Source organism: Babylonia areolata, chromosome 23 (genome assembly GCF_041734735.1).
Source record: "Babylonia areolata isolate BAREFJ2019XMU chromosome 23, ASM4173473v1, whole genome shotgun sequence".
Taxonomy (NCBI): Eukaryota; Metazoa; Mollusca; class Gastropoda; order Neogastropoda; family Buccinidae; genus Babylonia; species Babylonia areolata.
Genome location: NC_134898.1, coordinates 34,578,614 through 34,591,927, shown reverse-complemented (window position 1 = coordinate 34,591,927; position 13,314 = coordinate 34,578,614). Strand labels below are relative to the sequence as shown.

Genomic DNA, 13,314 nt, shown 5'->3' with positions numbered 1-13,314 from the left:
TCTGAAACTGGATAATCAACGTCTGAGTCTGGGTAATCAACGTCTGAATCTGGAGAGCCAACGTCTGAATCTGAACTAACGTGTGAATCTGGAGAACCAACGTGTGAATCTGGAGAATCAACGTGTGAATCTGGAGAACGAACGTCTGAAACTGGAGAATCAACGTCTGAATCTGAAGAACTAATGTCTGAATAAATTATGGAGAACCAACGTCTGGCGCTGGAGAACCAACGTCTGAAGCTATGGAACTAACATCTGAAGCTGTGGAACCAACGTCTGAATCTGGAGAACCAACGTCTGAAGCTGAAGAACCAACGTCTGACGCTGAAGAACCAACGTCTGACACTGGAGAGCCAACGTCTGAATCTAGAGAACCAACGTCTGTCGCTGAAGACCTAAACGTCTGAATATGGAGAATCTACGTCTGACGCTGAAGAACCAACGTCTGACGCTGAAGACCTAAACGTCTGAATCTGGAGAATCTACGTCTGACGCTGAAGAACCAGCGTCTGAATCTGGAGAACCAACATCCGAAAATAAACCCAAAATTTGAAGCTGGAGAGCATAGACGTTTTGGTGAAACGTCAAGCCATAGCGAAGAAATTGATGAAAGAAATCTAACTCATCTGCTCTACCACTTACCCACAGGCCCCTTCCTCACCCCCCCCTCCCCCGCCCCCAATTTCTGTTGAAGAAGTCGAATAACACTGAAAAATATCCAAAAGATTCTCATGGGATTCTTCACCTGTTTGTTCAACGGTTGTGTGTGTGTGTGTGTGTGTGTGTGTGTGTGTGTGTGTGTGTGTGTGTGTGTGTGTGTGCGCGCGCGCACGCCCATTACCCTGACAATATGACTATAGCTTTTCTTTTCAACTACACATGCACACTGAGACACACACATACGCATGCACACACACTCACACACACACTTACACTCATGGATAAATGCACGTGTACATGCATATGCACACATAAGTACACACACACACACACACACACACACACACACACACACACACACAAGTAGCGAGCAGGTAGCAATTCAAATTTACTTTGTATCTATTTTTTCTTCTTCTTTTTGTTGTTGTTTTTTCGGGTTTTTTTTTTTCGTTAATCTATTTTTTTCTTCACGGTCTATTCGCATGAAAACGCATTCACGCACATCAAGGATACAAGCAAAATTACAATCCCAGACAGATACATATCTTACATACAAACATGTAAAGATAATCAATGACAATTCTATGATGTTCAACAGAGCAAGAAACCAGAGCTCGAGTTGCCAAAACCACAGCAAGCGAAGTTGGGCATAATGCACAATGAATTGAAACAAATGACAACTCCCAGGCAGAAAACAGACCGTAACATCCAGCCAACCATCAAATCACCCCCACACTCACCCTATCTCTCGATAGACCGATCAAAATCACCCCCACACTCACCCTATCTCTCGAAAGACCAATCAAAATCACCCCCACACTCACCCTATCTCTCGATAAACCAATCACTCACTCACTCACTCAAACAACCTGTCATTCAAAAAAAATCAATCATTCAATGAATCTGTCACAAGGGTGACAGAGTTTGCTTTCATCCAGTGTCTGTCAAGTAGTGTTCGGGATGCACGTGCAAACCGCGTCAGTGGCTTTTACGAGGTGGACGGGGTGGAAGTTGGATTGGGTGGAAAAGAGAGCAGTGGGAGCGCAGGATGCTGGGTGGAGGAGGGAGCAGGGTGACAACGTGTACAAGTGAACAGTTTTTTTTTTAGGAGTGTGTGTTTGATTCTGGTGGCATCTGTACGCCTACAAGTGAGTTCTCTGATTCTGTATTTCGTTTATACAAAACACGCAGTTCAATCATTTCTGTTACTGTTTCCTTTCTCTTTCTCATTTCCCTTTTCTCTCTTTATCACCTTTATATTCACGTATATTTTTGTTGTACTATTGATGAATGTGTGAGACTGGATGAGGAACGTGAACGTGTGAGACCGGAAGAGGAACGAGTGAGACTGGAAAAGGAACGTGTGGGTCAGGAGATGGAGACCGACCACGGAATTGTGGAGAGTCTGCTCGCGGACAGCCTGGAAAACATACTTCACATCCCGAACAGTAGTCTGCCTCCAGAACCAGAGAAGGAACGTGTGAGACCGGAAGATGAATGTGTGAGACTGGAAGAGGAACATGAACGTGTGAGACCGGAAGAGGAACGTGTGAGACCGGAAGAGGAACGTGTGGGTCAGGAGATGGAGACTGACCACGCTATTATGGAGAGTCTGCTCGCAGACAGCCTGAAGAACATACGTCACATCCTGAACAGGACCTTGACTCCAGAACCGGAGAGGGAACGTGTGAGACCTGAAGATGAACTCGAACGTGTGATACCGGAAGGGGAACGTGTGAGACAGGACGAAGAACGCGTGAGTCATTAGGGGATGGAGACCGACCACCGGGCCATGGAGAGTCTGTTTGCGGACAGCATAATGAACATACGCCACATCCCGAACAGCAGCCTGATTCCAGAACCGGAGAGGGAACGTGTATGACCGGAAGAGAAACGTGTGAGACCGGAAGAGGAACGCGTGAGTTATCAGGGGATGGAGACCGACCACCGAGCCAAGGAGATTCTGTTCGCGGACAGCGTAGGGAACATACGCCACATCCCGAACAGCAGTCTGACTCCAGAACTGGAGAGGGAACGTGTGAGACCGGAAGGGGGAACGTGTGAGACCGGAAGGGGAACGTGTGAGGCCGGAAGAGGAACGTGTGAGACCGGAAGGGGAACGTGTGAGGCCGGAAGGGGAACGTGTGAGACTGGAAGGGGAATGTGTGAGACCGGAAGAGGAACGTGTGAGACCGGAAGGGGAACGTGTGGGTCAGGAGATGGAGGCCGACCACGGGATTATGGAGAGTCTGCTGGCGGACAGCCTTGAGAACATACGTCACATTCAGAACAGGGAACCTGAGAGTCCAGAGCAGCTACGTGCGAGACGGGGCGAGCTGTATGAGAACGCGGAGGAGGTGCTGGCCGAATCGGAACGGACGCGCGAGAAACAGCAGCTGCTGTGGTTTGAGAAGGCGGTCTGGCTATGAAGGGGTCAGTGGCTGAAGCGGCAAGAAAACAACAACAGAAAACAACAACAAAACAGCAACAAAGAAACAACTGCACTGTCTGTACAGCAGGGTGGGTGCTGAGCGTATCATAAGGCAGGTGAACCCAACGGTTTTTTTTGTTGTTTTTTTAAAACTAAGGACGGAAACTAAACTGGAAGGAATGTCTGAAACTGGACAACTGACGTCTGAAGCTGGACTGAGAACCAATACACACACACACACACACACACACACACACACACACACACACACACACACACACACATACACACACACACACACACACACACACACACACAAAGTTGTAAAGCCAGAGAAAAGGATGGCGGATGGAGACCCAGCGTGTGACACTGGACAGACAACAGCAGAAACTACAGAAACAAAAAGGAGGGGAAAATTCACAGCCCCTCTCCTCCCCATCGCCCTCCTACCCGCTTTGAATTTTCGGACAATGTTGCGAAATTATTAGAACAAGTCTTTGGGGAAAAAAAGCGTGAAACAAACAAACAAACAAACAAAGCGTCATTGATTTGTGAACGAATCGTGCTGATAACGTCTTTAAACTTCAGATGAATCTGGAAGCTGTCGTCAGATTTTTGGATTTAATTAATTGATAGCTCACAGGCAGGTGATACTGTGAGTTCAATGTCGCGCGATATCACGTTCTGTAAACTTTTTGTGGTACCTGTGCCAACAGCAACGCATACCCACGACCACACCACACCACACACCTTACACACACACACACAAGCACGCACACACGTGTACACAGAGACACACTAACACACAGACACACACACACACACACACACACACACACACGTGTACACACAGCCGGACACAGACACACTAACACACAGACACACTAACACACACACACACACACACCCACACACGTTCTCAGTGTCTGCGACAAAATCTCTCTGAAATACAGACGTGTATGGAAGATGCGGGTGATGTATGTTAGGGGGGCGTTTGAAGAACGCTCATCAGGCAGGGAGAAAATGACTGAAGAAAGAACGCTCATCAGGCAGGGAGAAAGTAAGGAAGAACGCTCAACAGGCAGGGAGAAAGTGACTGAAGAAAGAACGCTCAACAGGCAGGGAGAAAGTGACTGAAGGAAGAACCTTCAACAGGCAGGGAGAAAGTAAGGAAGAACGCTCAACAGGCAGGGAGAAAATGACTGAAGGAAGAACGCTCAACAGGCAGGGAGAAAATGACTGAAGGAAGAACGCTCAACAGGCAGGGAGAAAGTGACTGAAGGAAGAACGCTCAACAGGCAGGGAGAAAGGAAGAACGCTCAACAGGCAGGGAGAAAAATTAATAAGGAAGAACGCTCATCAGGCAGGGAGAAAATGACTGAAGGAAGAACGCTCAACAGGCAGGGAGAAAGTAAGGAAGAACGCTCAACAGGCAGGGAGAAAGTAAGGAAGAACGCTCAACAGGCAGGGAGAAAGTAAGGAAGAACGCTCAAGAAGTAGGGAGAAAGTAAGGAAGAACGCTCAACAGGCAGGGAGAAAGTGACTGAAGGAAGAACGCTCAACAGGCAGGGAGAAAGTAAGGAAGAACGCTCAACAGGCAGGGAGAAAGTGACTGAAGGAAGAACGCTCAACAGGCAGGGAGAAAGTAAGGAAGAACGCTCAACAGGCAGGGAGAAAGTAAGGAAGAACGCTCAACAGGCAGGGGGAAAATGACTGAAGGAAGAACGCTCAACAGCAGGGAGAAAGTAAGGAAGAACGCTCAACAGGCAGAGAGAAAGTGACTGAAGGAAGAACGCTCAAGAGACAGAGAGAAAGTAAGGAAGAACGCTGAACAGGCAGGGAGAAAGTGACTGAAGGAAGAACGCTCAACAGCAGGGAGAAAGTAAGGAAGAACGCTCAACAGGCAGGGAGAAAGTAAGGAAGAACGCTCAACAGGCAGGGAGAAAGTAAGGAAGAACGCTCAGCAGGCAGGGAGAAAGTGACTGAAGGAAGAACGCTCAAGAGACAGAGAGAAAGTAAGGAAGAACGCTCAACAGGCATGGTGAAAGTAAGGAAGAACGCTCAACAGGCATGGTGAAAGTAAGGAAGAACGCTCAACAGGCAGGGAGAAAGTAAGGAAGAACGGTCAACAGGCAGGGAGAAAGTAAGGAAGAACGCTCATCAGGCAGGGAGAAAGTAAGGAAGAACGCTCAGCAGGCAGGGAGAAAGTGACTGAAGGAAGAACACTCTACAGGCAGGGAGAAAGTAAGGAAGAACGCTGAACAGGCAGGGAGAAAGTGACTGAAGGAAGAACGCTCATCAGGCAGGGAGAAAGTAAGGAAGAACGCTCAGCAGGCAGGGAGAAAGTAAGGAAGAACGGTCAACAGGCATGGTGAAAGTAAGGAAGAACGCTCAACAGGCATGGTGAAAGTAAGGAAGAACGCTCAACAGGCAGGGAGAAAGTAAGGAAGAACGCTCAACAGGCAGGGAGAAAGTAAGGAAGAACGCTCAACAGGCAGGGAGAAAGTGACTGAAGGAAGAACGCTCAACAGCAGGGAGAAAGTAAGGAAGAATGCTCAACAGGCAGGGAGAAAGTGACTGAAGGAAGAACGCTCAACAGCAGGGAGAAAGTAAGGAAGAACGCTCAACAGGCAGGGAGAAAGTGACTGAAGGAAGAACGCTCAACAGCAGGGAGAAAGTAAGGAAGAACGCTCAACAGGCTGGGAGAAAACTACTGAAGGAAATCAACACTGCCCCTCTCTCCCACGTTCCCCAGTATTATCTCCCTCTCCTACCTCTTCACCTCATGCCATCCCTTGAAATGATCGTCGAATAACATTTATTTGAATAAATATTCAGAACATTGTTATGGGGTTAACTGTCTGCTTGTTGTTGACAGCGTGTGTGTGTGTGTGTGTGTGTGTGTGTGTGTGTGTGTGTTCAGGTGTTTTATATTCTTTCCTTCTTTCTTTCCATCTCTTTCTGTCTGTCTCTGTCCCTCTGTCCTCTCCATTTATGTATCTTTCTCTGATGTTTTCCAGTTCTTATATAAAAGTTGAATTTATTTCATTTACCACACTCGTTCACGAGAGTGTGTTATGAATTCGTGCGTACGTGCATGTTCACACCCACTTACACATGCACTGGCAAATTCAAAATCAGAGATTGACAGACAGACAGACATACATACGCATCAACACAGCGCACGTACATACATAGTCAGATCCACATGCCGAACACACACACACGAACACACACACATACATAGATATATACATACATACATGCGTGCGCTCATGCACGCACACATAAAATGCAGACTCAAACATACACACATAATTATGTACTTTCACCTCACGCGTGTGTGTGTGTGTGTGTGTGTGTGTGTGTGTGTGTGTGTGTGTGTGTGTGTGTGTGCAGTGCGTGCATGTGTGAGCATGCACAAGTTTTATATTGATATGCACTTGTACGTATCCTAATTTCTACTGTATCTGTGTTTGTGTATGATTTTCGATATATGTTCGTATCTTGTTATGTTCTATCCCCCACCCAACCCCCAATATTCATTGTGACCCAGCTACACTTGGTAATAAAGACATATTATATTCTATTGTATTCATCATCATCATCATCATCACTACCATCATACGCAAACAAAGTAGCGAACTTTTAACAATATCGAACAGTGCAAAAAAACGTAACTTGTTTAAACCACAGCAGTCAAACATGTAACTGATTTTAAAAAAAAAAGCAAATTAAAAAGCAATTGGAAAAAGCCAACCAACCATCGTATCTCTCACTCACTCACTCTCTCAATCATTCAGTCAAAAAATGAATCTCAATCAATATGTAGCAAGAATGACAGAGATCGCTTTGGTTCTGTGTTTATTCGGTGTGGTTTTCAGGTTGCACGTGCGAACTGTGTCAGTGAGGGTTTTTTTTGTGTGTGTTTTGTTTGTTTTCCCCTTCAAGTTGAGAGTGAGAAGAAAGAGGGGTTGTGGCTTGCTACCAGAAGGACGGACCTGAGTAGAACAATTCTCACTTGTGCAGACTGGATTCTGGTGTCATCCTGAAGCACATATGTAAGTTCTCTGATTCTGTCTTTCTACTTCTCTGAATTGTATGTACATCTAGCGGTTGTTGTTTTGTTTTTTTTCCTCAGTAAATCTGTCCTTTTTTTTCTTCCTATCTTCTCGTTAACATGCCATTCCGATGTAGCTCAGTATTGGTTATTGTGGCACAGTTTCATGGCGATGTCATTTATTTTTTATATTTTTCTTCCCTTTTTTCTCTAAGTCCTTCCTGCCTTGTGTAGAAACACATAATTCACACATGACGGGGCGCGTGACGCCTCCTTCACCCTTTGGATAGGGTCACGTATCTCCCACACTCCTGACACAGAGATTGACGAATGAGTGAGCCATTTGGGTGATTATTGACATCAAGATGAGGAAATGAGTGAGCCATTTGGGTGAGTATTGACTGCAAGATGAGGAAATGAGTGAGCCATTTGGGTGAATATTGACAGCAAGATGAGGAAATGAGTGAGCCATTTGGGTGAGTATTGACAGCAAGATGAGGAAATGAGTGAGCCATGTGGGTGAGTATTGACAGCAAGATGAGGAAATGAGTGAGCCATTTGGGTGACTATTCACAGCAAGATGAGGAAATGAGTGAGCCATTTGGGTGACTATTCACAACAAGATGAGGAAATGAGTGAAACATGTGGGTGATTATTCACAGCAAGATGAGGAAATGAGTCAGCCATTTGGGTGAATATTCACAGCAAGATGAGGAAATGAGTGAGACATGTGGGTGATTATTCACAGCAAGATGAGGAAATGAGTCAGCCATTTGGGTGAATATTGACAGCAAGACGAGGAAATGAGTGAGCCATTTGGGTGAATATTGACAGCAAGATGAGGAAATGAGTGAGCCATCTGGGTGATTATTCACAGCAAGATGAGGAAATGGGCGAGCCATCTGGGTGATTATTCACAGCAAGATGAGGAAATGAGTGAGCCATCTGGGTGACTATTCACAGCAAGATGAGGAAATGAGTGAGCCATCTGGGTGATTATTCACAGCAAGATGAGGAAATGAGTGAGCCATTTGGGTGATTATTCACAGCAAGATGAGGAAATGAGTCAGCCATTTGGGTGACTATTCACAGCAAGATGAGGAAATGAGTGAGACATGTGGGTGACTATTCACAGCAAGATGAGGAAATGAGTGAGACATGTGGGTGATTATTCACAGCAAGATGAGGAAATGAGTGAGCCATCTGGGTGAATATTCACAAGAAGATGAGGAAATTTTCGTTTCGTCCGAATGACTACCGTCTTGACCACCACTCAAGGTCTGTTGGAAAGGGAACAACATACTGGCGAGAGTGAGATTCGAACCTGTGGGCTTAGGTTCTCTTGCATCCTCGACAGACACGTTACAACTTGACAACCACTCCACGTCATTTTGTCACAGCACAAGCGACATAAAATCATATGGAGACTGAGGCAAATGTGAGTGGGTGAATGTGAGTGCACTGTGTACAAGTACACAGTGATGTTAAATCTGTGGGATCTCATTGCCGAGCAGTCGGCAACAGTTCCGAGGAAAGAAGTTTCTGGTTTCAAGTAGGATTGAACCCACTGACAACTAGTTCGACAGTATCTCTGTTGTATGCTTTTCCCAGTGTGGTGACGCCAATTCCCACCATCAGTCAGGGCTCATTGATGAGTTTGTCATTGTTTCTAACAGCGAAAGTGAGAATTATGGTATTTATGGTAATTGTCCATATCGTAGTTGTAATATTAGAAGTTGTGGCAATATCCCCATTTCTTCCCCTACAAATCCCTGATACGCCCTATCCTCGAAAACGCCAGTACAGCATGGGACTCCGACGCCAGGAAAGAGATAGACAAAATAGAAGCGGTCCAACGAAGAGCAGCACGATTTTCCCTCAGCAAACACCAGAGGACAGTCACTGTCACCGAACTGCTGTAGACACTGGGGTAGGGAAACCCTGGAACGACGTAGGAGGAGAGCCAGATTGGTCACGCTATTTAAGATCAGCAGGGGCGTGACCAAAGTCAAGTGCCCACACCTCCACCAGCAACAACAACGGGCCAGAAAAGCTCACACCAAAACATTCGACAGAATCCCCTGTAGAACGGACATCAGGCTGAATGCCTTCCTTCCAAAAACAATCCGTGATTGGAATGCCCTGCCCCAGGAGAATGTTGATGCCTCAACTCTCGTCACCTTCGTTAAGAAGGTGGCACTCTGCTAATTCACTGCCACTTGATGGTGTTTTTTTTAACCGGAACCCACCACCACCAAATGCCGATAATGGTCAACTGGTTGACCTTGGGCATCATCCGGAAGATGATCATCTGTGACTGGCAGAGTGAACGTCCACACCTTGAGGTGAACACTGTTCATTCCGTGTTGAGGGGAAGAATTGTGGATATTGCCGAAGTAGTTGTAGCGACAGCAGCACCAATAGTAGTAGTAGTGGTAGCAGTTGTAGTGTTGGTGATTTTTCTTGGTGGTGGTGATGGTGGTGGCTATATCCACATTTGTTTCCTTGTCCACTTCTCCGTGTGACTAGCGGAGTGAACGTCCATGCCTTTTTGTGGACACTAATTCTGTCCTGGGAGGGGGTGGGGGGGATGTACATATCGCCGTGGTAGTAGTAGTTGTAGTAGCAGCAACAACAACAGAAGTAGTAGTAGTAGCAGCAGCAGCAACAATAGTAGCAGTAATAGTAGTAGCAGTGGTAGTAGCAGCAGCAGCAGCAGCAGCAGCAGCAGCAGCAGTATGTCTGTATCCTAGACCTCGTGGCCCTTAAGTCTCGTATGCAGAGGATAGGTGTGAATGTTTTGGCTCAGATTTGCGTGGGAATTTTTGTTTTCAAATTTTGCAACAAGAGATATTTGCAATGCAGTCCAAAAGATGTTTTCAGTCCGGTACTATCTTCCCATTAGCGGCTAGAGACTAGCGGTGGCATCTCATGAAGAGTGGCTGTGGAATTACCTCAGCCTGCCAGGGAAGGGCATGTTTGGCCATTCTTGTCAATTTTATGATTAATATTATATACACGACCACATGGTAATTTCTCATGAGAGAGAGTGAAGTTGACGACTTTTATGAACGTCGTTGATTCTTCTTTGTGGCGGGCGCAATAGCCGAGTAGTTAAAGCGTTGGACTTTCAATCTGAGGGTCCTGGGTTCAAATCTCGGTAACGGCGCTTGATGGGGAAATGGTGGAGATTTTTCCGATCTCCCAGGTCAACGTATGTGCAGACCTGCTTGTGTCTGAACCCCCTTCGTGTGTATACGCAAGCAGAAGATCAAATACGCACGTTAAAGATCATGTAATTCATGTCAGCGTTCGGTGGGTTATGGAAACAAGAACATACCCAGCATGCACACACCCGAAAACGGAGTATGGCTGCCTTCATGGCTGGGGGGGGGGGGGGGGGTTGGGGGTGGGGGTAAAAACGGCCATACACATAAAGCCCACTCGTGTACATACGAGTGAACGTGGGAGTTGCACCCCACGAACGAAGCAGATTATTCTTTGTGCATTAATGATTAACTCGTTTCCTTTTTAAATTTTTTTCTGCAGGAAGGACAGTTAGAAATTATGGTTCGTTCTGTTATCTACATGTCTGTCTGTCTGCCTGCGTGCCTGCCTGTCTGTCTTATCAGTCTCCTTAGCAGAATAAATACACACCCACCTCAGTATCGACATGAATATGATATGTCCTGTTAACAAATATTCAATCTCCATACGTTATTACTTAACTGCCCAAATGCCAACGTTTTTTTTTTTCCGGCAATATCCACATTGCCACCCCTTCAAGACGGAATGAGTAGTGTTCACAACACAACGTGGACGTTCACTTCGTCAGTCACTCTGAGAAGTGGAGGGGAAGACATGTGGAAATTACTTTTATTCCTGTATGTGCACATGACATTCTCTTGTGAAGAAGAAATGTGGATATTACTTTTATTCCTGTATGTGCACATGACATTCTCTTGTGAAGAAGAAATGTGGATATTACTTTTATTCCTGTATGTGCACATGACATTCTCTTGTGAAGAAGAAATGTGGATATGAATTTTATTCCTATATGTGCACATGACATTCTCTTGTGAAGAAGAAATGTGGATATGAATTTTATTCCTATATGTGCACATGACATTCTCTTGTGAAGAAGAAATGTGGAAATTACTTTTATTCCTGTATGTGCACATGACATTCTCTTGTGAAGAAGAAATGTGGATATGAATTTTATTCCTATATGTGCACATACCATTCTCTTATGTATTTTTTTCTCTGTTTCTAACATATCGTCCACTATTTCAGTAAACCGGGACAGCGTACTTCCTACGCCATGGGATATCCGGAGAGCGAGCATGCGTCTTGGGAGATGCGTCGACGTCTCAAAGTGGAGGTCATGCGTCTGACTGAATTCAACCCCATGGTGCAACCGGACAGCCTTCGTCTGAAACTGTTCGGCGTGCTGAAGAAGATGACAAACGTGCTTCAGACGCTTGACAGTCAGTCTGCGAACGCAGCGAGCCTACGCCCGGATCTGGAGAACATGATAGAGAGTATGGAGAACATACGTCTGAAACTGAACAGCCAACGGTACGACAGCCAGCCTCAGAATGTGCAGAAGCAACTTCTGAAACACGAAGCTCAATGTCTGCGGCTCAAGTACGCAGAATTGAAGAAGAGCTACAAACAGACGCCAGGGAGCGAGCATCTGTTCTGGGAACATCAATACCTGAAGCTGGAACGGCAACGTCTGGAGCTGCAGAAGTGTCGTCTGAGCTTGGAGGAACAACTTACCACGCTGCAGAACCGACGCCGTCAGGGTCCGGCAACGGAGCCAGACACCAGTGCATGAAAGTGGACGCAACGTCAGACACCACAGAACTAACTGCCTAGAGAACTAGAGAACGACCTTTTTGAAACAGGAAAACGAACATCTGAAGCGGGGTGACCAGCGGTCTGACTCCTGAGGGCCAAAGTATGGTGCTGGAGAACTGCAAGGGGATGAAACGATCCATCCTTAAAGTTGTTCTTCTCACCTGACCTACCTCCCCAACCCATACCCCTATGCTCCGCCCCCACCACCCTTGCACACACACACACACCAAAAACAAAGAAAAAGCACACACACACGCACACACACACGTACGCACACGCACACACACACGCACACACACGCACACACACGCGCGCACACACACACACACACACACAATCAGCAACCGTAAAAAAAATCCTTGAAATTCCGCTCTCAGCACAGAAACGACAGAGGAAATCTTAACTGTTTAATTGTTCATCATTCCCTCCCCTCCCCCCTCTGGCCCTTCACGGACCATGCTTGCTGCCTGCCATACAAACTGTGTGAGAGGTCGTCAAATAACATTTGAACAAAATGATTCAAACGATTCTAATGGAGTTCTTGGTGTGTGTGTGTGTGTGTGTGTGTGTGTGTGTGTGTGTGTGTGTGTGTGTGTGTGTGTGTGTGTGTGCGCGCGCAGTGTGTTTTGTTTTGGTGTGTGATTAATTTGAAGCTGATGGACCCTTGTCTTGAGCAGACTGGAACAGTCAAAACGGAGCAGGAAATGAAACTGGTCAACAGCTGATGCCACAAAGGTCGTGAAGTGGGAGCAGACATACGTACAATCAAACTCATCAACGCACACACACACACACACAGATACATATATATATATATATATTGATATATACACGCGCACGTACACATCCGGGCGCACATAGAAACACACACACACACACACACACACACACACACGCATATTCTCATACACAAACGCACTTACTTACACACATACAACACGCGCGTGTGCGCATACACACGAACACGCCTACACACACACACACACACACACACACACACACGCACACACACACACATCTCCTCGCATGAAGAAGACGACCCCCCCGCACCCCCCCCACTCCCCCCCCACACACACACACATACATCTAAACATAAACAAGGAAGCACATTTTCTTGCATTCAATGACCCTCCACCCCCACCCCCCTCATCCCGAGCCCCCCTTAGATAAAGCCCTTGTGTTGCATAACTCAAAGAAAGAAAGAAAAAGAAAGAAAGAAAGAAAAAGAAAAAGGCGCCCATCAACCGGATTCAAACATTCAACCAACCGCCCTCTCTCCTGTGTGGCTTGTTCAGGATTA

The 13,314-nt window shown here is 46.3% G+C and overlaps 1 protein-coding gene across 1 annotated transcript; it reads left to right on the top strand.

The window, feature by feature from the left end:
- Positions 1-1,697: 1,697 nt before the first annotated feature.
- On the top strand, positions 1,698-12,184 carry LOC143297573 (uncharacterized). The gene is made up of 3 exons (XM_076609964.1): positions 1,698-1,808; positions 7,050-7,152; positions 11,445-12,184. Exon 3 carries the CDS (start codon positions 11,473-11,475, stop codon positions 11,989-11,991), a length of 519 nt encoding a protein of 172 aa, XP_076466079.1. The 5' UTR covers positions 1,698-1,808; positions 7,050-7,152; positions 11,445-11,472; the 3' UTR covers positions 11,992-12,184.
- Positions 12,185-13,314: the final 1,130 nt, after the last annotated feature.

What these genes read in the sequence shown, in the direction of transcription:
- LOC143297573 (XM_076609964.1), top strand. Translation starts at nt 11,473, where the DNA reads ATGGGATATCCGGAGAGCGAGCATGCGTCTTGGGAGATGCGTCGACGT.